The 26,222-nt window shown below is 45.3% G+C and overlaps 1 protein-coding gene across 8 annotated transcripts in view; it reads left to right on the forward strand.

Moving 5' to 3' along the window:
- The window catches only part of PKP4 (plakophilin 4), a 72,011-nt gene extending 46,469 nt beyond the window's left edge, over positions 1–25,542 (forward strand). For 2 of the 8 annotated variants that reach the window (XM_017823784.1, XM_017823788.1), the window contains 18 exons: positions 3,068–3,193; positions 3,349–3,539; positions 4,342–4,897; positions 7,301–7,492; positions 8,951–9,155; positions 11,422–11,554; positions 12,671–12,884; positions 15,231–15,414; positions 15,721–15,838; positions 16,302–16,493; positions 16,633–16,806; positions 17,642–17,792; positions 19,755–19,950; positions 21,751–21,835; positions 21,942–22,059; positions 23,249–23,380; positions 24,089–24,162; positions 24,581–25,542. In XM_017823784.1, the coding sequence (XP_017679273.1) occupies positions 3,068–3,193; positions 3,349–3,539; positions 4,342–4,897; positions 7,301–7,492; positions 8,951–9,155; positions 11,422–11,554; positions 12,671–12,884; positions 15,231–15,414; positions 15,721–15,838; positions 16,302–16,493; positions 16,633–16,806; positions 17,642–17,792; positions 19,755–19,950; positions 21,751–21,835; positions 21,942–22,059; positions 23,249–23,380; positions 24,089–24,162; positions 24,581–24,832 (3,293 nt within the window). In that variant the 3' untranslated portion in view covers positions 24,833–25,542. The other 6 variants (XM_017823782.1, XM_017823790.1, XM_017823783.1 and 3 more) reach the window with 6 other exon arrangements.
- Positions 25,543–26,222: the final 680 nt, after the last annotated feature.

Below are 26,222 nucleotides of genomic sequence, written 5' to 3' on the forward strand. Positions count from 1 at the left end.
CTGCATAGTTGTATTTCCATGGTTTCTGTTGCCCCAGCTGAGGTGAGACACACATTAGCTTTTTTCCTTTCCTTTAAAGCTAATATTTTCAACAGCCTATTTGTCCTGGCATTTAACTTTTGCTAATCATGGTGGTGATTTTCAGGTATTCTTTCAGCACTGGCTTTAAACAGAAGTCAAATTTCTTTTGTCTAGTAATTGAGAAATTGGTTTTACTTATTCTTTCAATGTGAACATTGTTTTTGTGGATTCTATTTTTTGGGGTTTTTTTAATCACATTGTTTCCCCTGGTTCTGCAGTGTCCCAGTGACAGTTCACAACTGGTACAGATTCCTTCTGACAGCTCTCTGGTGTTGTTCTACTGATTTATCTCAGCCAATTGCATTCCATTGCTTTGTTTCCTCCTCTGATTTTCCTGTAACTTATTCTTTGTCTGTTGTTTGTCTCCTTGTCTTTCTATTAGTTTAATTCTTTCTTTCTTTCTTTCTGCTCATGGTTTTATTTTATCCTTTAATTCTCCCCTCGCATTTGTGTGTGTCTTTTCTTTAGAAATCTCCTCCTGCACATCCCTGCTAAGCAGTCACTTGACATATGGCAAAACATCCTATTTCTATTTCAATGCTGTATGTGTTAATGCAAACCTAGATGTGTATTTCTCACATCTCTGTACCCAAAGTAGCCTTCTCTGCAGTAATTGCATGTTGGAAAAAAACCTATTTCTTGCTTAGAATTTCTTGCTCCACATTTCATTTCCTGTTAACATTTACGTTGTGATTCTGGCATGATGGTAGGTTTTATTCCCCAGTTCACTGTGGAGCTTTGTTTTGTAGAAGTGTTGTTAGATGCTACCTTACCAACTGCAATCTGAAAATACTGGAGTTAAAGATGGATGAAAACACTGCCTTAAGTCACCTTTTTTCTGACTGTAGATAGTGGTTTATGTCAAAAGCACCAGCAGATGATAAGATGTGACTGTAGCTGTGATTGCTTTCTGCATCAGTAAAATTATACAGAATTTTCACAGAAATGTAAAATGATGTTGTTTTGCAGATGCTTATAAATAGAATATTAGATCAGCAGCCATTTATAAAAAGGCTATTATTTTATTCAGGGCACTCCTCATGATTTCTGGTAGTGGAGAGAAATAGAAAGACAACAATTTATTTTATTGTGCATTCTGGCTTTGTTAGACAGTCTAAACAATCTTTATTTTTTAGCCCTGTGAAAGCATTTGCCTGGTGGCCAATGTGTGATGGAAGCAGGGTTGGGCTCCGAGCTCTGTCTGAGGAACATCTGCACTGCGTGGCACAATTGGACCTTATTCTTCCTGGATATCTCTCCCCAAACTGATTATTTGTCAGTCTGACATTGATTTAGTATCATATGATATCCAGGAACTGAAATAACAGGGCCTTGTATTAGTGAAACAAAAAAGATTGAAGATTAAAGTATTGAAGTTGGATGTAATTCTAATGTAAATGTCTGAGTCCCCCAAGTGTTTTGTTCCGAAGAACACGAAATACCCACTGGTGGCTGTTACCCTCTGGTGTTGAGCTGGTGTAACAGGCTGTGAAGAGAGTTCTGTAGTGTTGGTTCTCTGGATTGTTTCTAGGCATACTGATGGTTGAACTAAGGGAAGTGTAGTAACACATCTTATTAAATCTTAATTAAATTTGGTTGTAATACTGTTATTGTAGTAAGAGTATTTTATAAGCTGGTTTTGACCTAAGAATGATACTACTGATAAATAACTGTGCTGACTGCCTAAGAATTTCTAAGATTGATTTATTTTTTTTAAATATATTTTTTAAATTCAAATAGTGTTCAAACATTCCTCATAGTAGCAATTACTGAATAACTTTTTAGAATGTATGGTACGTTATGGCTCCTTGTGCAGATAGTGAGACACCAGCACTTTGTGTCCAGCTACTGTAAAACCCAGAGGATTTCTGTGCAGCAGGAATTGCTGCCCAGAGCCCACAGCTCCTGGCACCGAGCAGCCCTTGGCACTGGGCTGCTGCTCCTCAGCGTGTTTCCTTTGGGTTCACTCTGGGCTCCTTCAGGAATTTCTGCAGCGAGAATTTACATTTCTGGTGTTACCTTTAAACATAACCTCCATTGCCTATTCCACTTCCTCAGGGAGGTTCAGATTGGATATTGGGAAAATTCCCTCCTGGAAAGGGCTGTCCAGCCCTGGCACAGCTGCCCAGGGCAGTGCTGGAGTCCCCATCCCTGGAGGGATTTAACCTGTGTGGATGGAGCCCCTGGGGACATGGGTTAGGGGTGGCCTTGGCAGTGCTGGGGAGGGGTTGGACTCGATGGGCTCAGAGGGCTTTTCCAGCTCCAATGATTCTGTGATTCTGCTGCCTGTGTAACATGATGGCAATTGAATGCTTAATATTTCTGTCAAAATAATGTTGATTCAGTGTCGTCATCTTTGTCCTTTTTTTCCCCTATACTCTGTTTAACTTTTTCCTTTCTTCATAAGAGCATTGCTGTGTCTCCTTTGTTTTTCCTTATGGCACTGTCCTTTGTCTGTACAGTTCAGCTGACATTCTTAGAACTGAAGTTAGCTCAACTTGCTGAGAAGCAAATATTTACATAGTAGTATATGAAGTAAAAAGTATATAAAATCAGCAACTGCTGTTGATAGTACACAAACAGGGATAAAAATTGAACTCAGCCTTTTGCATCTGGAGATGTTGATTACAGGCCCTTAAGACAAGGGTAGCTGTCCTCTGGGCACTGCAGCACAGTTGCACAGTGTTTCTACTCAACAGAGTAGACATACTAGGTAATCAATTCATTTATCATTAAAATGGGTTGGAACATATATTTGAAAAATTAGAATTCTAGAACTACATCAAAACTTGAAGGAAACCACATTCTCAGATATTCATATTAACATTCTTTTTATTGAGTCTGGGAGATGACACTTGTCTGCCAGTAAACTGTTTCTGTTGGGAGTAAGTCCTTTGTTAGTGTGTGTGAGAAAATTATGGTGATTGAGTTTGCAGGAAACTTGCATATGAAACATTGGATTTATCTAATTAATTTGTTCTTTCAGATCCTCCGCCCACCGGTGTAAGCAAACCCCAGGTGTCAGAGGGTGTCCACACCAATGCTTATGACATTAGAACAGAAGCAGAGCAAGGCACCCTCTACTCACCAGAGCAGACATCTCTCCATGAAAGTGAGGGTCTGTTGTGTGCATTTTAAATATTGGAATACATTTCTGTAGTGATGGTATAAAAATGTAATAGTTATGAATGCAACAAATAACGAATTTATATAGGACTTTGTGAAGTTATCAATGCTTTTATTCTTATGCTGGCTTCATATCTACAGGGTCTGTAGGTAACTCAAGGAGTTCAACACAAATGAATTCTTATTCTGACAGTGGTTACCAGGAAATAAGCAGTTTCCATAACAGCCAAAACTTGAGCAAGTCAGAGCTCAGACAGCAGCATTCCCTCGTTGGACCCACCAACAACCATGTGGTGAGGAGCTCCCGCGCCGAAGGGCAGACGTCAGTCCAGGTACCCTGACCAGTCACTGCTCCTCTGGCTGTGCACGGGCTCCAGTGGGGTGCAGAGACAGCAGCTCATAGCTGGGCCTCCCTTTGGGTGGGCTGGAGTTAATGATGTGAAATGACAGTTTTGTTTAACGCTTTCACGGGTTAAAAAGCCAAAATGGCTTGTGGCAGACAGGCTTGTTTGCTGGGATCAGCACACGTGTGATTTGGGTCGTTCACGGGAGCTGAAATGAGGTAACACTTGTGAGGACTCCTGACTGCAGAGTACACACTGCTGACAGGGTATCAAAAGGTACCACTGACCCAGAATTCATTGTGAGAGTGCAGAAAACCTCCTGGAATTGTCTGTACGTACACTTAGTGCTTAAAGGAAGGTGGTGCTTGCGTTCCTGTACCTTCTGATGTTTCTGGCTTTTTCCCTCCTTTTTCAGTAAATGGAGTGATAGTAAGACAGTAGTTGTCAGAACTTTATAAGCTTATATCAGAACTCCACATTACTGCTCATGGGTTTCCAAAGCGGTCGAGTTGTGAGGAAGGAAAGCGTAGGTGCACAGTAAGATAAGAAGCCAAATGAGAATGAAGAACAGATAGGTTTTTAATGTTAAATTGCTATTCTATATACTGTGAAACAGTGGTTAGAAAAGTTGTTACAGGAAACCTTGAAGGGATGTTGTTTAGGGTTAAAGCTACTCTCCCGCTGCCTGTATATACCACTAAATTGTGTGCATTTCTTGCTGACTTGTCTGTTTTACAGGAGAACACAATGGGATTTTATGAAACTCATAAATGTTCTTGTTTTCAAACAGCCTTCAGTAAATACTGCTACCAACCGAGTCATGAGGCGGGTCAGCTCGGTCCCATCCAGGGCACAGTCTCCCTCCTACGTGGTCAGCACCGGCGTGTCCCCGTCGCGGGGGTCGCTGCGGACGTCCCTGGGGAGCGGGTACGGTTCTCCCGGCGTGGCCGAGCAGAGATCCCTGGCTTCCCACGGGTACTCCTCCACCACCCTGCCCGTGCAGCGGGCAGCGTCCCCGTACGCCGCGCACAGGCCCGCGTCCCCCTCGGCCGTGCGGCGCGTCGGCTCGCTCACGGCCCGCCAGGCAAACCCCAACGGCGGCGCCTCCCAGTACCAGACCGTGGGCAGAGTGGGCTCTCCTCTGGCCCTCGCCGACGTGCAAACCAGAGTGGGTTCTCCGTCCCAAACTCAGCTGGGATCCTCCTCCCCGAAGCGCTCCGGCATGACGGCGGTTCCGCAGCACTTGGGAACGACGCTGCAGAGGACGATCCATGACGTCGAGCAGTACGGACAGCAGTATGAAATCTATGAGAGGATGGTCCCCCCGCGGCCCGACAGCCTCACAGGTGAGTAACAGGTACAGGCACGGGTAAAACTCGGCACAAATCACAGCTGTACAAAACCTGGGTGTGGTGGGTGAAACGTAGCGCTGGGACGTAACTGCAGTGGATGTGTCAAATGGGTTGTAATACTGCTGTCAGACACTGTGTCAATCACAAGTTCCCCCTGAATACTGGCTTTCTCTATGATTACTAATTGCTGGCCAGGCATTGAATTAAATCCCATTATTTAAGTTGCTGAGTGAAATTGTCAGTCTTCCAGAGGCATGTCAGCATTTTCAAAGATAAAGTACATTTAAATGTGTGTGCAGGCTGTACATAAAGTAAGAGATACTAACCTAGAACAAGTGTTATGTCTAGTTCTTAAAATATGTAACTTAGTACTGCTGAATATTAGTCTTATTTTCCACTAATATTTCTTGACTATCTCATACTTCAAGTTAAATATAGGATAACCATTTTAATAATAGCTTAAAATAAAGCCCTAAAAGGTAGAATCTATTAATCTGAGAGGCAATTCTTATAAAGATGCAATTACTCTGCATTTTAAGTTGTGTGTGTGTGTGTTACTGGTTTGGTTCTGACCCTCATCTGAATGAGCACAGACAAGGTGATTTTCCAATCATGTGCCCTTTTGAACGAATGGCAATGTCTGTTTTTTCTTTTAAACTGTCACACTGCAGGAAACTCCAAAATGCTCTCATTCCTCAGCAAAAGTTGTATCTTGTCCCTCACCTCTGTTTGCAAGGCATAATAATCTGCCAGTTTGATAAGAGGGTGGGAATGAGTTTGATGGGAAAGGCTGTTCAGTGGTGTAAATGTGTGCAGGCTAGGACTGCATCATTTCTGGTGTAACAGCAATCTTGCACTTTCAAAATATTAACAAGGTACTTTACAAATACCACTACTTGGGAATATCACCTTGTCTAAACAGGTGAACTGATAGATCTTTAGAAAAATAGTTATCGGGATAATGAATCAGTAATTCAGAAACAGACACTTTAAATGTAGTGTTTTCAGAATGAAAGAAGTAATTAGCAACATGGTAGTCAAGCTGAGAGAGCATCTTCTTTTATAGCCACCTGAACTGTAATCTTTGCAGAAAACTTGAAATACCCTAACTTCCCTGTGCTTTGTGTTACAAACTGAGTAAGAATCCCTTAGTATTATTAAAAAACTCCTACATTGTCTAGTATAAATTAGTTTTCACATTCCTTTAGAGGGAGCAGTTCAATATAACACCCGAAATCTGAAACTCAAATTTGTAGATGATCAGTTTTCTGAGAGGAAGTTTGGAAGTGGGAGAGGTTAGTGCTGTGGCAGCCTTCAGTATAACCCAGAGCTCTTCCCTGCTGTGTAAGCAGGAGGAGAGGATGGATATGTGATCAGCTCCTCTCTTCCTTCTGTGCTTGCAGTCTCCATTTCCATGGGGTGCATGTTCTGGGAGAACAGTTAGAGGTGAGTGTCTTCCCAGGAGATGGCACTGTCACCTGGAGCTGTGGGCCCAGCTGTCCCCTTTGCCTGTTCTCATCACCTGTAGATGTGTTTTCTTAGTGATGGCCCAAAGGTTCCCTTGCAGACACTGTGGCAGAGCAGGTGTGTGATTTGGGGGGGAAGCACTCCAATGCAGGATACATTTGGTTATCCATCACTGCTCCATTGTACTTTTGAAGTTGTTCTGTAATCTCCGTCATTTTGTCACCCTTGCAAAGTTCACTTTGCATGTTCTGTTACTTTGATAGCTGCCAGAGCTTTAGTGCCTGCAGTGGTAATGCCAACACGGACAAAGCTGTATACATTTGTATGTATACATTGCAGGAAATACTAATATATAGCAAGGTGAAAACAAAAATCTAACCCAGCTGCAGCATAGCTGTGTGTATATACTCACATCACAGGCTATTTAAACCTTTATAAAGACTTTTCTCCATGTGCTTACATCTCTGCCGCCACTACTGAGCAGATGTTTGCTCTTACTGCTATGGACTGTTTCACTTTCAGGATTACAACCCCCTCGAGGCTGTGCCCTGTGCCCTCTGTCACAATGGGATTTCTGTCAGGTCCACACTTACCCTGTCATTGCTGAACCTGCGCGCTGCACGTGCTGACTCAACTTTTATTCCAAATCATGTAAAATGGTTTAGACTTTCAACTGTAAATGCTACCAAAAAAAATGAGTTGGAAAACTTCAAGTTGTCAGTGTCTTTTTGTCAAAGAAATGCTGCTTTGTCAGTGAGTCTTTCAGTATGGGTCATTTAATAATGGCAAAAAAAGTAATGAATAAATCTTTGTGACTGTAGATATAACCAACAGCTTTTCTTGGTGAAGGAAGAAAGATTCAGTCCTGCCAGCTGGATTCTTTTGGGTTGGAGAGGGGCCATGCCGATGTTTCCCTGTGCTTGGTTGCAGGCCTGAGGAGCTCGTACGCGAGCCAGCACAGCCAGCTGGGGCAGGAGCTGCGCCCGGCGGTGTCCCCGGACATGCACATCACCCCCATCTACGAGGGCAGGACGTTCTACAGCCCCGTGTTCCGCAGCCCCAACCACGGCACCGTCGAGCTGCACCACGGCTCCCAGGCCGCCCTGTTCCGCACCGGCTCCGGTGGGTGAGGGCCACGGGCTCTGCCCGAGCCCCGCGTCCCGGCACACGGGGATAGAGGAGAGCAGGGCTCAGATAGGTAATGCCAGTGCAAAGGAAGAACTAGAGGGGATCAATTAATGGAGATAAAGCCAGGTTTGAAGGACTTAAAATAACCAGCGGGAATTAAAAGGCTTTGGCGATGTTTGCGGGGAATGCCTGGGGCGATCTGTCAGTGCCAGCCCGGGGTCAGGGTGTGTTCTGTTTGATATCGCACGCTCAGGTACATCTGAGATAAGCGTATTTCATGACACACGGGATTGATTGCTTCCTCTTGCATTCCCTGTGCATCACTCTCTTATGAATTGAGTTGGTGCATCGGTTTTTTATTCATCAATACAGTGAAATGAGAGCTTGCCACTAAAATTACCTACCGCATCTTTCACAGTAAAAATACTGTTCTACCCAACTTCTCAGCAAAGGATAATGGTAAATGCTGCAGCTGAGGATTGTCTGTGGAAACTGAGATATTCCTCTAGTACCTCACAGAATTGCTACTCTTGTATTATGAAGAGCACGGGCATTAGTTTAGTACTAGGATTTATTTTCTGCAGGGAGAAATGTAATGTATGTTGCAGTGCAGTTTGTTCTTTAAGGTTGACTAATAATTTGTATAGTGATTTCAAAAAACTCTCAAAATATTAGAGTGAATTAGTTAAGTAACTCCAGAAAAAACTACAGAGAACTGGCCAATTTATGTCATGTTTTCACACACTTGAAAATGGCTTTTTAATGCTTGCTAATACCAAGAGAATGAAGTGCTGAATGAGGCACCAGTTTTTGCAGTTCTCCTGCTTTCTACAACCTATAGTAAATGGAGTTTGTCAGAATGTGCCAATGAGGAAATATAACTAGAAATCGGAATTCTTTTTTTCCTTGTCTACTTAATACCACTTACCTTGGAAGAACAAAAGCCACAACAACAGCTCTGTTCAGTCAGGGAGATGCGTGTTCCTGTTCCTGAACTGCCTGGCTTCATCTTCATCCTCTTGTTACCTTTTGTTAGGGAAAACGTATGTGTAGTTGGGAAAAGCAAAGTATCTATTATATTATTATATAGCATAAACAATAAACAATGTAAATTTTTGTTTACTTTTCCTTTTTGATGTAGTTGGTGAATTGATGTTATAAACTTTGAAAACACTTTTCACCCCGATTTCTGCTTGTTGGCACTTTAAATACTTGTTGAGGCAAACTGAGGCACAAGCCTGATCCCACCAAACTTCTCATTCTGTAACTAACCTCTCCACCTTCCCTGGGACGCTGAGGAATTGCTCCCTGAAATCTGACGGCAGCTTCCCGTGTGGAACTGTGCACGTTTTCAAGGCCGATGTTTTATTGCTTGCACTGGTAACTAGGTGTGGCCCCTTCTGTTCAGCACAGCTTTGTTACCTGCTTGGTTTTGACACTGTTCTGTCCTAGGCGTGGGCAACCTGCAGCGCTCCTCCAGCCAGCGCAGCACCCTCACATACCAAAGAAACAACTACGGGCTGCCCGCGGCGTTCGCGGAGCCGCTGCGGGCGGTGCCGTTCCGGCTGCCCGAGCCCGGCTACGGCCGCGCCCTGCCCGCGCCCGACGGCGGCACCACGCGCTCCCCCTCCATCGACAGCATCCACAAGGACCCCAGGCAAGTCTCACTGCACGCGTGGCACCCCTCGCTGCAGTTCTCCATGGCTTAGTCCATCACCACTCGTTTAGCAACTCAGATCTTTATAGCCAGAATAACAAACACGGGCTGCCCCTTGCAGTCAGAAAGAGCAGCTCTTATGCATTTTATTACATATTTCTTCCATGCTTATTTTCATGGAGAAGTTATTACATGAAATAGTAACAAATTTAATGATATTTGACTGGATTATTCCACATATTTTTTAGTAAGTCTACAGAGTAACCTGTAATACTGTGGTGAGTTTTCTCATTATATGAATGAGAATTGGGGCTTGAAAATTCAAAAGTACAGACCTAATTTATTTGAATGAATTTTTCATGAGCAACCTGCTTAAATTTCAAAACGAAGTAAGTTTAGAAATCATTTATAAATGTGGCATTTTGAAAGTGAACACATGTATTTTTTAAATGATTACTGCTTTGTTGTTGGAAATGTCTGTGCACAGTGTGGGCCACTGACAAAGGAAACGTTGTCATTGCCATTGACTATAGACACTGCACTGAAACCTTGTATTTGAACCTGGGGGTGTCAAAGCCCAGGCTTTGCCATGCACAGCTTGGAGGAACTGTGTATGTTCAGTGTGGGTTTGGGATTGGTAGGAATTCTGGTCCCTCCTCAGATTGCTGGTCACTGAGCCAGCTTCCAGGCAATCCTTGGCTGTGGAAGCACATTGCACATCCTGCTGGCTCAGAGGGAGCAGGAAGTGGGGCAGCTGCTCCTGCAGGAGCTGGGCTCAGCTATGCCTTGGGGGCTGTCCTAGGGGCACCCTGGGCACCAGGGAAACCTGGAGCAGAGATGGTGAGAGGGAGCCTCACACTGAATCCCGGTCCTGCCTACAGCGTGTTGTAGCACTGGGCACTTCCTCCAGCCTGGGCCTGTCCTGCCATCTTGACAATAAAAGCACTGCTTTAATGGATTTTGTTATTCTATTTACTGGTGGAAATTCATATATTAAATTATTTTAATAGATATTGAGAGACTGGATTAATTTCATTCAACTGAGTGGTACATTCATCCAAATGATGTTAATAGGATAATCCTAGCTCTAAGTAAAAACTTGCTGGCTGACTGCTCTGGCATGTGGCAGGAAGAGTTACTTATAACAGGGGTGCTTCACATTCATAGCAAGGAACTTTAAAGAAATTCTGACTCAGTTGTCACTGCTGATGCACCTTCTTAGCTTGTAATCTCCCAGTGGAATAGCTTCCATTTACTCTGTTCCAGTTTCCTATGTGCATATGGTGCTGTGCCAGGGGCCAGAGGAGAGGGTTGCACAGCCCCAGAGTGGGCTGTTGGGAAGCACCACTCTGGAATGAGAGGGAAAGCTACTAGTTTTACTAGAAAGGCAGTTTTCCCTAAGGTTTTCCTATCATTAGTATGGAGAAATAAACCTCGGAGTTGTTGAGCACTTCAAAGTGGGCACAGAACTGAGCTTCCTCTTTGGGTGAGTCCTGGGAAGACTTCACTGGCCAGGCCAACATTAGCCTTGGAACAACTCCCCAGGTACTGTTCTTGGAACATATTTGGCTCTTTTTTTTTTTTTTCACTTGGATTTTTGAGCATGGAAAAACTTGAGATACTACTTCATCACCCCCCAGTCCTCCTTTACAGAAGGCAGATTGCCCAGCAACTGTTAATGACTATATTTCTATATCTGTGAATTGGACATGGGTGTGTTTCATGACTATTCTAGGATTGGTCTGCACAAAATCATGGTGGTTTAATGAAGGGTATTTTATTTTAATAATTTTAAATTTACAGTCCCTGAATAACTCAGATCAAACAAACTTCTTGCACCTGATCCTGCCTATGACACTTCAGGGTGTGCAGATTTTAATTGGCTTCAGCTTAGGAAGAACACTGAGCACCGACAGAAAAATGTTGTGGAAGAGATGGCCCTGAGCAGCACTGCTGAGGGGGTATCAGTTGCATTATATAGTTAATTTTTGGGATATTTATGTAGGTTGAACATTTGAGTTGGTGTAACTTTAGTGTATATTTGTATTTGTGTGGTCCACAAGCCAAGTGAAGCTCCACGGATATAGTGTCCCTGTCCAGTTAGAAGACTAAAAGGTGATGTGACTCGTTATCCCAATGTGTCTGGTTTTCCTCCTCGCCCTGGTACTCCAGAACAAAACTGGAATTGTTGACAAGATGTTCTTGCACTTAGTAAACACCCTGTGTTTGGGAGTAATGCCTTCTCTGCACTGTGCTCTCCTTGCAGGGAGTTTGCGTGGCGGGATCCGGAGCTGCCGGAGGTGATCCACATGCTGCAGCACCAGTTCCCGTCGGTGCAGGCCAACGCCGCCGCCTACCTGCAGCACCTGTGCTTCGGGGACAACAGGGTCAAAACAGAGGTATGTGCTGTGCTCCTGCAGCACCTGTGCTTTGGGACAGCAGGGTCAAAACAGAGGTAGGTGCTGCCTGTGCCCCTGGCACAGGGCAAGCACACCAGACCTTGCCTCTGCTCGTGGGTTTCAGCACAACACAGTGTTTGTGACCTCGTGTTTCTGGGTGTGCCACAAGGATGCTAATATTGCAGTACCTGCAGATGTGTCGTTACACACATACACAAACACAAATTTTTCCCATCATAAGAGCTGCATGGGAATTCTATGGAAATCTTTTACCTCAGGTCATGTAATCCAGCAGAACTGTAAAGTTTGTTTGCCAGAGCCTGGCTTTGTGTAACCAGGTGATGACTGGAGACTAGAACAACCAGGAGCTCTAGAAGGCTTTCACTGTTTTTGATCAGTGTTTTAAGGGAATGAGTGATCTGTCAGGCAAAGGAAAGGAGTCTAATCCTAGAAATACGTAGAGGACAGTGTTTATGTCACTGTGATGTGGGGGAGGGATACATCTGGGTGAATATTAAGAGTATTGTTGAAATTTCTAGAAACTTTGCACTTGAAGAGCTGCTCTTTTTGCAGAGCAGCTGTGAGCTGTTGGTCTGAAGGAATTTGCTTTTTCATTCACATTCTATGTGTGTGTGTGTTATCTGTTCTTTTCAGTATAAATTTTGTTTATATTAATAAAATGCTGGTGCAACTTTTCTAAGAAGATAGCCCAACATAATTCACTGTTGCTGGGAGGCAGATGAAGAGGTCGTGGTGGTTTTGATGTTCTGGTGACGATCACTGTGATAATCAGCACTTATTTCTAATAGTCCCTAAAAAATTTTTCAGAGATATAGGAAATTACTTTAAAAACTGCATTGCTGGGAAACAATTAAAGCAGTAACAACTCTCTGAACACAGCAAGTGACTAAAAATGCCCCTCAGTCTTTGCAATGGTGGGGGGCTTCCCAGGAATTTCAGTCCCATGTAACAGTCAAGTCAGGAAGGTTTAGCAGCTGTTTCTTCTGGAAGTGGAATGGGATGTACGGTTCCCATAAAAACAAAAGGCTTTTACATCTGTGGAGTGAGATGGGTGAGATCGGTGGGTGCTGATGGTCCCGAAATTCTACTTTCCAGGTCTGTAGGCTGGGAGGAATCAAGCACCTGGTAGATCTCCTGGATCACAGAGTGCTGGAGGTTCAGAAGAATGCCTGTGGTGCACTGAGGAACCTGGTTTATGGGAAGTCTACTGACGAGAACAAAATAGCCATGAAAAACGTGGGAGGGATCCCGGCCCTCCTGCGGCTGCTGCGGAAGTCGGTCGATGCCGAGGTCAAGGAGCTGGTAACAGGTGAGCTGGTTGATCCCTCCTGGACCACATCCTTCCTCTGAGGCTCCTCCCTCCCCCAGGCAGTGCCAAGCACTCACAGTGTGTGTGATTTTCCTGATGTGGCTGTCAGGCAGCTGGAGCCGGCACTTGGATTGACACACACTCGAGTATCACCTAAGCAGGGAGCAGAAACTCCTCTCCTTCCACATGCAGAGGTGCTGGGGCCAGCAGGGATCTGCTAGGGTGGGTAGATGGCCTCAGCAGTCCTTGGTCCAGAGCTGTTTGTGTGGGGGTTGTTCCCTCTTACACAGTGATGGAAGTTGCAGTTAATGGCTGTTGAAAAATAGCTTCTGGGAAATTTTCCCTCTACCTGCGGTCTCAGGCTGTCTCTTTGGACTTGGGCAGATGATTCCATAACAGCTAAATACTTGTTTTTAAGTGTACCTCCACAACCATGAGGAACAAAGAGGCATCCCAAACTACCCTGTAATCTGTTACCTTAATACAGCATTCCACCAGCTCCTAATACCACTTTCCTTGTCTTTGAATGGAAACCTCCCAGATTATAACTGCCTTTACCTTCCAGGTTTATTTGTAATAAGCACTAAATTTTGTCCCAATTATCTTAAAATAAGAACCTAGAAATAATCAGGTTGTGTCCTCATTTTAAGGTGAAGGCTGAAGGGCTGTGTAACACAGCTCTGCTTCGGGGTGAACAGCTGAAGGCTTCTCCCCAATTAAGAGACCAAGGGTCCTGGGGGAGCTTTTGCCTTCGCATACTGAACTCAGTAAATAAATCATTAATCACTGAACTGATCTGCCTCTGTGTGAGTCCAGCCTCTGGGCAGGTTTGGCCTTGGGTACTCAGTGGGACTCCCATGATTTGCTCCCAGGCTAATCCCCATGGAGAAGATAATATTTGCACAAGTGTTATGGGCTTCTTGGAGGAACTTTTGTGATAAAATCCAGCACAACAACTTCAGAGGGTACTTTTCTTTAAATTATATTTTAATTTCCCAGTTGATAATCAATTCTCTTTTGTTACTGAAGTCTTGCTGTACAGGAGCTGCAGCTAAGAATCATAAATAATACTTTTAACATGGCTCTAAAATGGGTCCATGGTGGTATTAAAAGTATGAAGAATCCCCGAGCACTTTAAAATGTGCAGCATTCATTGTTGGTAGGTCTTTTTTCTTTAGGGAGTAGTTTTGTACATAGTTTAATCATATCCAGAAAATTGTCTTACAGGACTAATTTTGCAGGTGCCATTTCTGTGGAAGTGCCTTTTACATCCACTCTTTAGCCAGCTCTGTAGCAGGGCTGCACTACCCTTGTGTGTGAGCTGAACCCCGAGAGCAGGAGCTCTAGGAACCCCTGTGGGACACAGGAGGAACTTCAGCTGCCTGTAACCAGAAATCAAGACAAAATCAATCAGTAAATCTCCTCATGTCTGTATTCTCCCATGGAGCCCTTTAATTAGAGGGGCTTCTCTTACCCCCCTCAAGAGAAGACAACGAGGTGTCTCATGCAAAGATTTGTCATTCTTATTTTTGTGTGGCTGTATTAAAAACTTTTGCTGTCTTATAAACTTTCATTTTTGTGAACTCCTGTAGCATTTGCTGTCTGCTCCCCTCATAATTTATTTTTGAAGAAATGGATGTTCAAGATCTAGTCAAAGGGGAACCCAAGTGGTTTGGGCAGCTGTTGAGGGGCTGTTGAGGAGCTGCTGCCGGCCAGGTTTGCTGAGTGTGCGTGGCTGTGCAACCTCACAATCAGGAAAATACTGTGTGTGAGGGAAGTGTTTTGAGTAAGATCAGCACCTGGTGAGACTTTGGATGAACTTTATGCTGTGTTTTAGGATGAAAAAGAGGATTCAATGCTGTGTTTAGCATACTGTTTGCATACACAGTTCTGCTGGTGACTTATGTCAGGTCTCATACCTCCGTATCTGGATGTAACGTACGGAGATTGTGCAGGGCAGGGAACTAGGGATTTGTGCCCAAGGATAAAAGATGGATGGCAGTTCCATATGGCTGGTAGGTCAATGGAACACGCTCTGGACTTGTTGCTGTTGTTTCCAGGAAGAAAATTTTTTACATCCACTGTACTCTTCAGTGCCTGATTCCTGGCGTACAGTGCGAGGGAGCAGGAATGTCAGGGCAGGCCATTCGTATCATTGGAAAAAAACCAATACCCTCCTCTGCTGTTCCACATTGCTTTCCTCCTTTTTGGATGCTGGCTCTCCAAGTTCTGCCTGCTCTAGAATCACACCACATATTTAAAGTGATGTCTTTTAAGTTTGAATGTTGCTTCATGTTTGTTTGCCAAGTGTCTGCTGACTTTACTGCAATGGAAATCTCTTCTAAGGGGTTCTCTGGAACTTGTCTTCGTGTGATGCTGTGAAGATGACAATCATTAGAGACGCTCTGTCCACGCTGACAAACACTGTGATAGTGCCCCACTCGGGATGGAACAGCTCCTCCTTTGACGATGATCATAAAATTAAATTCCAGACTTCCCTCGTTCTGCGCAATACAACAGGATGCCTGAGGTATCTGCTCCTCTAGAAGACTCCCTTTTAAGGACTAGTCATGTTGTCCAAGTCCTTTTCATACTGTAGTTTTAAAAACAGACGAGTTGTTTTATTCTATAAATTACAGGATTCCATCATTTAGGCAGCTTTTCCAATTGTTCTTTTTTTTTTTCTGTTAAAAAATAAGAAAATTACCAAGTTAGTCACTAAGAGTTACTGACCGATGAATTACCAATCAGCTACATCAACACCTTCTGCAAACTGTCTAATAAATGGTTGTCTGTCCTTGCCTACACCATGTTCCTTGGTTATCCCAACCTTCAGGAACCTGAGCTCCGCCGGGGAGGAGGCGCGGAAGCAGATGAGGTCCTGCGAGGGGCTGGTCGATTCGCTGCTCTACGTGATCCACACCTGTGTGAACACCTCAGACTACGACAGCAAGGTGTGTGCACGGCTCACCTACAGATGGGATGGTGCTGAACTGTCTGCTGGGATCTCTGGGCTCTGTGTGGCTCAGCTGAGCACGGTGGTGTCCGTAGCTCAACTGGCATCGCTCCCAAGCCCTGGTTGGGAGGCACAGCCAAACTCAGCTGCACAGCACAGCATCACTTCTCGTTTGCAGCCGTGCTGCAGAAGTCATGCCTCAATAAAATAATAAGCTCTTGTGCTTTTCATTTTCAGAATACTAAAGAATAAGCCACTATAGCAGAGACCACTGTTATAAGTAGTGTCAGATTTAAGAGAGATTGCAGTTTTCCCAGAGAAACAGCCCAAGCACTGCCCAGAGCCCAGCATTAGAATTTAGAGCTTGTGCTCCCAGCACCATTTCACCTCTGCTGGACTGGTTTGGTTTATCTCTGTGTGAGAAAGAACTGGTGACAAGGCATCTCTCTGATTTGGTTCAGACAGTGGAGAACTGTGTGTGCACCCTGAGGAACCTTTCCTACCGCCTGGAGCTGGAGGTGCCCCAGGCGCGGCTGCTGGGGATCAATGAGCTGGATGACTTGCTGGGAAAGGAGTCACCCAGCAAAGACTCGGAGCCAAGCTGCTGGGGGAAAAAAAAAAAGAAGAAAAAAAAAACTTCCCAGGAGGATCAGGTTTGCATTTTCCTTGTACTACAAATGCCTCAGATGGGGTTTGGCTCACGGTGGGGGAGGACGTATCTTGATGAAAATGATCCTATGCTGAATAAAAATGGAGGTTTTGTGTTGTTACAAATCTGTGTTCCTTTCTCAGTGGGATGGAGTTGGCCCTATCCCAGGATTTTCCAAGTCTCCTAAAGGGGTGGAGATGCTCTGGCACCCATCGGTGGTGAAGCCGTACCTGACACTTCTGGCAGAGAGCTCCAACCCAGCCACTCTGGAGGGCTCTGCAGGATCTCTCCAGAACCTCTCTGCAGGCAACTGGAAGGTATGGGAATTCTTCCTCCTCTTCCTCTCCTTGTACTCTGGTTGCTTTTTCTAATAAGATCTTGGAGTGCATTTGGGGGGAATATGCAATTTTCTCACGTGCACCTGAGTGTTCCCCTCTTGTCTGTGCATTAGTGCTCATGTGCTGCAGTCATGTTTCCACAGTGAAAAGCTGTGGAAAGGGGAGGGAGCAGGAAGAGCCATATGGAAACTGGCCTTGAAATTGGTACCATTTGTTTTAAATAAACAGAAAAGGCTTCCTTCCAGCACATAGTGGGTCAAAATAATCTTCTGGTGTCTTCTAGCTCTGAGTTCTGGTGGGAAGGTGCTGTTGAAATAAGACCAGCACAAAAAAATTTGCCTTTTTCCCTATTTCATTATTTATTTCCATACATTCTGGCCATTGCATACAATATGCTACAAAAGCAGCACATGAGAACACTTTATTGATGTCATGTTTTTGTCATGGAGAGAGTAAAAAACCCAGCAAACATAAGCTGCTTCCTTTGCTTGCAGCAAGCCAACTAAGCCTTTTTAAGTTTGACCAATATAAAACTGGTCTTAAAAAAAACCCCAAAACCTAACAAACAAAACCCAGACCACTCTGTTCCCTTTTCAGTGTTTGTCATCTATTCAGGTATTTTATCTCTTTTTTAAGCAGTGCTTTGTAAGAGGAATGAGTGAAAAATGGCAGAGACAGCTCTTTATAATCCCAGAAAAGGCACACACTGGACATGTCATCTTTTGTTGCCATGTCCCCAGCCCAGAGAAGGGCGGTGCAGCCCGCGGTGGTGTGGGGGCTCTGGGGGCTCTGGGGTGACGGGGCTCTCTGTCAGTTCGCAGCCTACATCCGCGCCGCCGTCAGGAAGGAGAAGGGGCTGCCCATCCTCGTGGAGCTGCTGAGGATGGACAACGACAGAGTGGTGTCCTCTGTGGCAACTGCCCTAAGGAACATGGCGTTGGATGTGCGGAACAAGGAGCTCATCGGTACGTACAGACCGCCCTGGGGAGAGCACCAGCACCACCATGGACTGGGGGGAAAGCCAGGGATGAGATTGCACTGATGGGAACAGCACAGTGCATGGTACTGTGTCACAGAGATGAATCCTTGTGACAGCAGCAGCTTTTCAGAGCAGTGTTGCCATATTAGTTTGCCACTGGCCACCTTTGATGGATGGGAGTCACCTCAGCTCAGCCCAACTGGACAGGAAACCCTCAGTGCCAAATGGGATGGAAATGTAGCTCAGCTTCCTTGGAGCTCAGCACCCACCTTTTTGGGGGGTTTGGGTCCCTCACATGCTCTCAGGGGTGGGACAGCTCTGGTGCCAGTACAGCAGTGCTTTGTTTAACAGTATTGCACAGAGAGAGAGGGAAGAAATCCTCTTCTGGTAAAGTATGTCCAGGAAAACCCAGATATAGTGCAGTACGTGTGCCTTTGCTGAACTAAGTCATCAACAGGGCTGCTTGCTAGAACTTTCTGTTTCTCACTTGTCAATTGTAATATTTAATACTTTAAGCATTCATCTGTGCCTTTCTCATCCAGCATTGAAAACACCTCAAACATCTTTCCTGCCTCGATGAGGAACCTCAGTCTGTTACTGTTGAATGTGCCTCAGCCTCAGGCTGCTGTGGCTTCAGTGAACCCTGCTAATACATGGCATGATGTAAAAAAGTCTCTTTTTTGTTTCAGAAGCATTTGCTGTCTGTAGACTTGTGGGACAGGGATATAACAGCTGTTTATACAGATAGGAGGATTGTTATTCTCAAAAAGAGAAATGCAGGTGGACAGAACTTTATTATGTGTTTCTGAAGCTTCTCCATCTGGGACGTTCAGAGCATGTTTTCCTGCAGTGCAGGCATTGCACACACGGGGAATTACTAAAGAGAGACTCCTGTTCTGTAGCACCAGCCCTGTGTGGGTCAAACTCAGGTGATATTCTCTTGTCAGGATGTTTCTTCCATTCCTGGCAGAACTTTTCAGTTCAGGAATGTTCCTCCACCTATTCCCTCTCCCAGTCAAAGCTGTAACTGAAAGAATTTCTGGCTTCCAGATACACTCTGAATCTGATCTCTGTATAAAACACATCACCTGTGCTAGAAATCCTCTTTAGGAGCTTCTCTGCCTGTGTGGGGCAGGAGCAATGGGCTCCTGTGGTCACACTGAAGGAAGTGAGAGATGAGGACTCCAGCAAATAACAATATATGTTGGAATATGCAGCATGTGGGTGAGCTTGCTAAAGGAATGGCACTGGTAGGGTGCTGCTGCAGACAGCATTGTGGGGATGGTTTTCCAGGGGGTTTCCTTTTGCCTGCAGATTTCCTTTTTGAGTATTTTTTTTCCCTCGTGCTCATTACACAAACACATAGTGAATGGCTTTCTGCAAAGCTTCTTCATCATTCACTGTTCTGTACAAATACACATCTTCAATAAAATCAATCATTCAATTAACAGCTAAACAGGGAAAAACCAAACCTTATCTTTAGTTCTGTCCCTTGTCTGCAGCCTATCCCTGGCATCAGTCAGCAGCTGGAGACTGACAGAGCTGAGCTCTGACAGGTAACAAATAAGGCAAAAAGAACATCCAAAAGAAAGAATTCCCAGTTAATGTAAAGATTCCTTTAACCCTCCCACAGATGAAGCTGAGGAATGTGCACCGCTCTGTCAAGTAGCCAAATGTTTTTCCTTGAACAATTCTGCTTTCTCCAAATAATCCTTTTTTACAAATACTCCCGTTTTAATGCAAAATTCAGCTTCTCACACTTCTAAGCTAAAAGGAAAAAAAAATTCAAAAATTGATCTTCGGTCTCTCTTGACTCTGTGTAAAATGTGGATTCTTGGCAGGGTTTGATCCTGCGCTGCTTCTCCCTGCCCTCAGCTGCCGTTCTGTGCCATTTCCAGCCTGCGGTCCCAGCCCGTGGGCTTGACCCGTTTCTCTGGGGGGTTTGCAGGTAAATACGCGATGCGGGACCTGGTGAACCGGCTGCCGGGCGGGAACGGGCCGAGCGTGCTGTCGGACGAGACGGTGGCCGCCATCTGCTGCGCCCTGCACGAGGTCACCAGCAAGAACATGGAGAACGCCAAGGCCCTCGCCGACACCGGCGGCATCGAGAAGCTGGTCAACATCACCAAGGGGAGAGGGGACAGGCGAGTGGCTGCAGCGCTCATCCCTGAACTGGCTCTGTTTCCGTTTCAAATGCTTAAGAATGCGGGAAATTTTTTTTGAGTGAAAAAGATCTGCTTTTGCAGTCTGGGTCTGAGGAGCTGACAGTTGGAATGACACTGGGAGGGAGGGGGCAGCTGGTGCCGCTGTGCTCTGCAGGGTGTTCTCCATCCAAGGCTCCTGGAGGCTTCTACAGCTGCCCAGAGTAAGCGTGGTCATGGGGCCTCTTCAGGGTGAATGAGTTAAACTGCCCCCTCTTAAACTCCTACAAGATTAATAGAATACTTGGAGCTTTTCCAAGTCACACTGTGTGAGCACCTTTGTCAGGATGTTTCCAGCAGCTGTTCGTTGTATCTGGTGCAGCCCTTTGGTCAGTGGAAAGAGAACGTGGCCGGGGGGATCCCCTGGAACAGCACTGCCAGGCCAGTGCTGGCTGAGGGGGGCTGGCTCTGCCCACTGTGCCACCCCTGGGCTCCAGGGGCTGTGAGCCGAGTTCTGTGCTGGCATCGTGGTGGTGTAGAGGGAATGAAGCCTGTGAGAGCAGGACAGCCAAGGAACAGGAGCCTGTGGTGGGGCAGCAGGAGGCCCCAGGGACCCCATAGCTGTGGGGTGGGGCAGCAGGAGGCCCCAGGGACCCCATAGCTGTGGGCTGTGCTCAGTGTCACTGTTCTCCATCTCAGCAGGGCTCCTGCACAGACCAGGCTGTCACCTGTCCTCCCATGGGTAGTGGGACACTGGTGGTACAGTCAGCCCTGCATGCTGTTCCCAGATTGGATCAGATGGTAAAGGAGAGGAAGGGATCTCTTCTCAGAGACGTGGGTCAGTGTGAATTAACCACACCAGGTTTTTAGCACAGTCTGTCTCAGCAGGAGCTAGACTGTTTTGAGGATTCCCAGTTTATATCACTTTCCATGTCCAAGGGACCAGGCTCATTGCAGCTGCAGGTGTGGGTGTAGTGATCCATTCTATGACCTCACTGCTCTGTGGGGGCAATGTGTGAAGTTGCATCTGCACTTACATTTATGAGGCAATTAAGTTTAAACTAAGCAAATTTAAGATCTTGTGAACATACTCAGTATCTACTCAGTGATTAACTCTATCGACTGCATTTTTTCAGTGTTTTCTTCCAAAAACTGTATTTGGATGAATCCAGTGACAGACAGACATATGTTTAGCACAGATGTCCTCCTCATTTATTTCCTGTGGCATTTAATGTCTAGTCACTACTGCAGTACCATTCCCAGCTTACTCCATTTCTCTATGAAAAGATAGCCTGGTTTTATTTTTAATAATAGCTGCAGCAACTTTCCTTGTCTTGCTCTTGAGAGTGAAAAAGTGTTTTCCCAACCAAAGTTTCCAGCAGTGCAGCACGGAACTGAGAACACAGACTCGCTGTGAGGATGCCTGGAGACTTTTAATAGCAGCTCTCTTTTATTTTTTATTCTTTTTCTGCTATTAGGAGTTTTGTACAGTGATTTAAAGTTTGAAGTCTCCATTTTTATGGAATGCACTTCACAGAATGTTTCTTTAATGATTTTTATTCTTGCAGACACTGACAGTAGCTATTTCAACCCCTCTCTCTGTGTTTCTCGTGTGGGTGACCTGAAGGGAACATTCCAGGCTGGAGAGGGTTGATCTCCAGGCTGGGCCATGCTCACACTGGTGGTGCAGGGCCAGCCTGGCCCCACGGCAGCAGGGTGGGGCTGTTATGGAGCTCAGAACACTGTTCTGCTGCAGTGGAATTCCGTGGCTTTCTCACACTGCAACACTTTTCCCTTGCCCAGGTCCTCACTGAAGGTTGTCAAGGCAGCGGCCCAGGTCCTGAACACGCTGTGGCAGTACCGAGACCTCCGGAGCATTTACAAAAAGGTAAAGTACAGAATCACCCTACACAGGAAAATGGTGCCACAAAAACTCCCCGTTTATTTATAACTCGCCATTTATTTTGATTTTTTTTCTTTCTGCCACTCCACAGGATGGGTGGAATCAAAGTCACTTTATTACACCAGTATCAACACTGGAGAGAGAGAGATTCAAATCCCACCCTTCTCTATCCACAGGCAATCAGCAGATGTCACCTGTCATGCAGTCAGGTCAGTCAGGGAGGGCGAAGGGGACCTGCTTTCCATGTTTTTAACTCAAAGAGCCTCTCTGGTTGCTACTAATTCCATCTAAAACATGGAGGTCAGGCTGTCTCCCCTTGGTGCTTGAGCCAAGTACTTCAGGTGCTCTGGGTGTTCCTGGGCTGTTCCCGCACAGTGAGATCCTCAGCGTGCACAGCTGGACGTTGGTGCCAACCACTGCCCTCTCCAGAGCTGCTCCCCCTGCGCTGTGTGGGCACCGTGGACGTGGGTACCTGACAGCAGAAACAGCGACAGACCCACAGCGAGGAGCCCGTTGTCATTCCCAACTATGTCATGTCCCATTAGGATGAGCAACCAAATACAAAAATGTTACTTTTCTGACTCCTCCTCATTTATTTCTCGCCTTTGTTCCTTTAGCGCCTTCAGTGCTATTTACATCTTCCCGAGGGCTGGTACAAAACCTACCTGAAGCCTTCTATTTTGTCTTCCTTTCGCATTTTATTTTATCCAATTTACTCTTCTCAAGACTCTCTAGAGCAGATCTCTGTTAATACAGAGAAATACCCACCTACCATGGCTGCTAAAATCAGTGGCTAGTTCCTACAGTACTCTAGTTCAATTACTTCTTTACGTAAAAGTAACAGCCCTCACACATTCCTTCATGACATGGTTGACTTGAAAAACAAGGGCTCCATGAGGGATTTATTTTCCTCCAAGAAGTAAACTATAGTGTCTTTTATGCCAGAGTTCCTCTCAACCACCAAGGAAGCAAGTACGGCGTAGGCTCAGGGAACTGACTGGATTCTACCCAAGTGTAAAAGGAGATTCCGATACCGACTGTCACATTCCTATCTGGGCACTTTCTCACCCCGGATACACCAGCAGAACAACTGTGTTACTCCAGTTCTTTTAATGGCAAGTAGGAAGTAGATGAGCAGCTCTAACATGATATTGAGAGGCTGTTGTACTTCAAAGACAACTTAGTAAAAACTCCTCATAGGAAGTGTTGCTTTCCTGCTTGACAAGGCCAAGGGGAGGCAGTGGAAGTTGTCACCAGGGTGGTTCACCCAGGAACAGCTGTGACTGTTCTGTCCTTTCCCACCTCCCAAGTTGTGAACCCTCACGGCAGGAAGGGGTGAGGAAGGCTGAGTGTGTGAAAGGCGTCTGTTTCTCCTGAGAACCTCTCTTTTCCCACCAGTTGGCAGCACGTCCTCGTCCCCGGCTCTGCTGGGGATCAGGGAGCCCCGGCCGGAGTACGACAGGACACACCCCTCTCTGCAGTATTACAGTAGCCAGGGCGATGTCATGGCACATAAGGACATCTACACTGGTAAGGGACCAGCTGGGAGCTGGGAACTGCACTGGGGAAAGGCTCCCTGGGGAGGAGTTCAGTCACAGGCACTTCCCGTAGTGGGCTGGTTGTACCAACTGTTGCTTCCCATTTCCACTGGTTGTATTTGGTGCTGTGGCACAGGGCAGGGTGTCACCTGGCTCTGCTGATCTCTGTAAAACTGCACTAGGACCAGAGTAGATCCCTTTGCATATTGGGAGGTGAGAGGTGGTTGGAATTCTTATTTTTATTTCAAGTACTATTACAGAAAATTGTTTTATTCCCATTATATGATGATGTTACAAATAATAACGTGCAGTTGTATATTATAACATTATATTACTAAATTATACCAAAAGATCAGAATCTTTTCTCTGATATCCCTTTTCCTTCTCACTATGTGACACAAGTTGCACATTAGTAGATGATTGTCTCTAAGGAGAAGGAAATGCCTTGTTTTAAACGTTATGAATCTGTAAAACAAAAACCAGCAACATAAAAAAGCCTCTTGGCTTCACTGTAACTGCTGCTGAGGGACAACATTTGCCTTTATTCTGTTATTAGATTTTATATATATCTACATTAGTAGATGCTAAAATCTGCAGATTTAATTGTTTGAGTGCTACATAAGAGGCAAAACAGAAGCCAATAGACTTAAGAGGTGGAAGAATAAAGACTGAAGTTTATCCTTAAACTGTTTTCTGCCAGGTTCCAGCAAAGCTTCCCCAATTTACATCAGTTCCTATTCCTCACCAGCGAGAGAACAGAACCGACGGCTGCAGGTGAGCCCGGAGCTGCCCAGGCTCAGCAGGGGCTGTGGCTCTGGGCACTGCCCTGTCCCAGCCCGGGGGTGCTGCGCCTGCTCCCTTACGAGTTCTCCCCTTACGAGCGGGGTCTGAGACCTCTGCTCTGATTTGATTTGGGCTTGGGGGGGTTCGTAGGTATGGTCAGGTTCTGTACCTCCTACACCTGCGCTCTGAAGTTGTGCTCCCTTCCCAGGGGTGTGGGAGGAGACATGCAGCAGGCTCAGGGAAATGTACCGCTTCCTTGGGTACATTTCATGGAGGTTTGAGACCTGTGTTACTGTCACTGGTAGAGCTGCACTTGGGAAAGGTTCTTTACAATGTGTGTGTGTTTGAGAAACAAGTATTTTCCCTGTTGATTATACCTTGAAAGCTTATTTTTCTATCATTTTGCCAGCAGCATCAGCAATTATACTACAGCCAAGAAGATACCACCAGGAAAAACTACGATGCCTACCGGTTGTACCTGCAGTCCCCACACAGCTACGAGGACCCCTACTTCGACGACCGAGTTCACTTTCCTGCTGCTTCAGATTACACAACACAGTATGGACTGAAATCAACCACCAATTATGTAGACTTTTATTCCACCAGACGATCTTCTTACCGAGCAGAACAGTACCCGGGCTCCCCTGACTCCTGGGTGTAGCACCAGAGAGAACAACCCAGCGTGGTTCTCGTCTGGCTCGAGAAGGACTGAAACGGCCCCGAGTGGCTTTGGTTATGAAATGCGAAAGTGAAAGACAAGAAGGAACAAGGAAGATTTGCTTTGGGGTTCTTTTGAGAGAGGAATTGTCAGGAGGAAAACTGGCAGGGACGGTTTTGCTCTGTTTAGGTGTTAGGTATCATTACTTGTAGCTCCTGTAGTCTGGTGAGGGTGTGGGCGATGTGATGAAAGGTTTGAGAATTGAGTACAATGAATTTGGAAAGTGTGTAGGTCAGAGCAAATTAAAGCTGATTTTTTTTTATGTGAATAAAAGTCTTGGTCTGATAGTTTGTACAGAAAAGCTCCGCCGGCTGCCCCTGTTTCCTCGCTATTACTAAATGTCAGGATTGTATGCTACTGCGTCGTGTACATTCTGCGTGCGTGTAAATATGGAAACGCCACCTCGGTCTCAAGTGCCATCCATTTGTAATGCAGTGTGTCATTGGAAAAGGAATCTGAAGCATAGTGCACAAAAAGAAATCCAAGAGAAAAAAAGCCCAAACTTTAAAAAATGAATAGTGTAATTTTGAAGCACAAAGTCCGGTCCAGTACATCCACACCTCTCCCATTCCCTGCCTATTTCATAAGGAACTTCACTGCCATTTTCTATGCACATGGAATAACAATAAATATGGAAGTCTCATCCATGGAAAGCTGTTCCCTGTTCATTTTTTTCTTATTATTTTCTGTGTGTGATATTCAGAAACAAATACCATGAACATGAATTCTAATTGTATGTTTTTCCGCAGGTTAAATATATCAAAGCATTTAGGCCATTTCCCCAGCTCTCTCCAGTGGAAATGTGTCAGGCTGGCAGCCCAAAGTGCTAAATCCTGCACCTTCCTACTGGCATTTGTGTTTTTATTTTTGATATGGGCAATCCAAGGTACTTCAGAACTGAAGCCTGTTTTCTTTCCATCACTCAACTCCTCCCTTTCTTCTCCCCAAGGAAATGAAGGTCCTCTTGCTGTCATAGAAATTACGGTCTCCATTTTGACTACATTGTGCTCGGGTTTCTTTCCAATAAAAATGTTCAATTATTTAAGTACCTAAATCACAAGCTCTCCTGGTTCTGAACAGTCTGTTACCTCTATGCTGTCTGTAACCACCATTATTGCTCCCCATCACTGCACTTCCCTTGGGTTCCCAGTGTTTCCAGTATCCTGATGGCACCAGTGACACAAGAGCAGGTAAGCAGAACAGCTCCAGGTTTGGGTGACATGGCAGATTCACTATTTCTATTGAAATAGGTCCTGCTAAGGACTAAGCATTTGCTCTTCCACTGTGAACTCTGACACTGCAAATATTTCAAAATAGACTCTTTCCCTATAGC

The sequence above is a fragment of the Lepidothrix coronata genome, unplaced genomic scaffold (assembly GCF_001604755.1).
Source record: "Lepidothrix coronata isolate B3197 unplaced genomic scaffold, Lepidothrix_coronata-1.0 Scaffold105, whole genome shotgun sequence".
Lineage (NCBI taxonomy): Eukaryota > Metazoa > Chordata > Aves > Passeriformes > Pipridae > Lepidothrix > Lepidothrix coronata.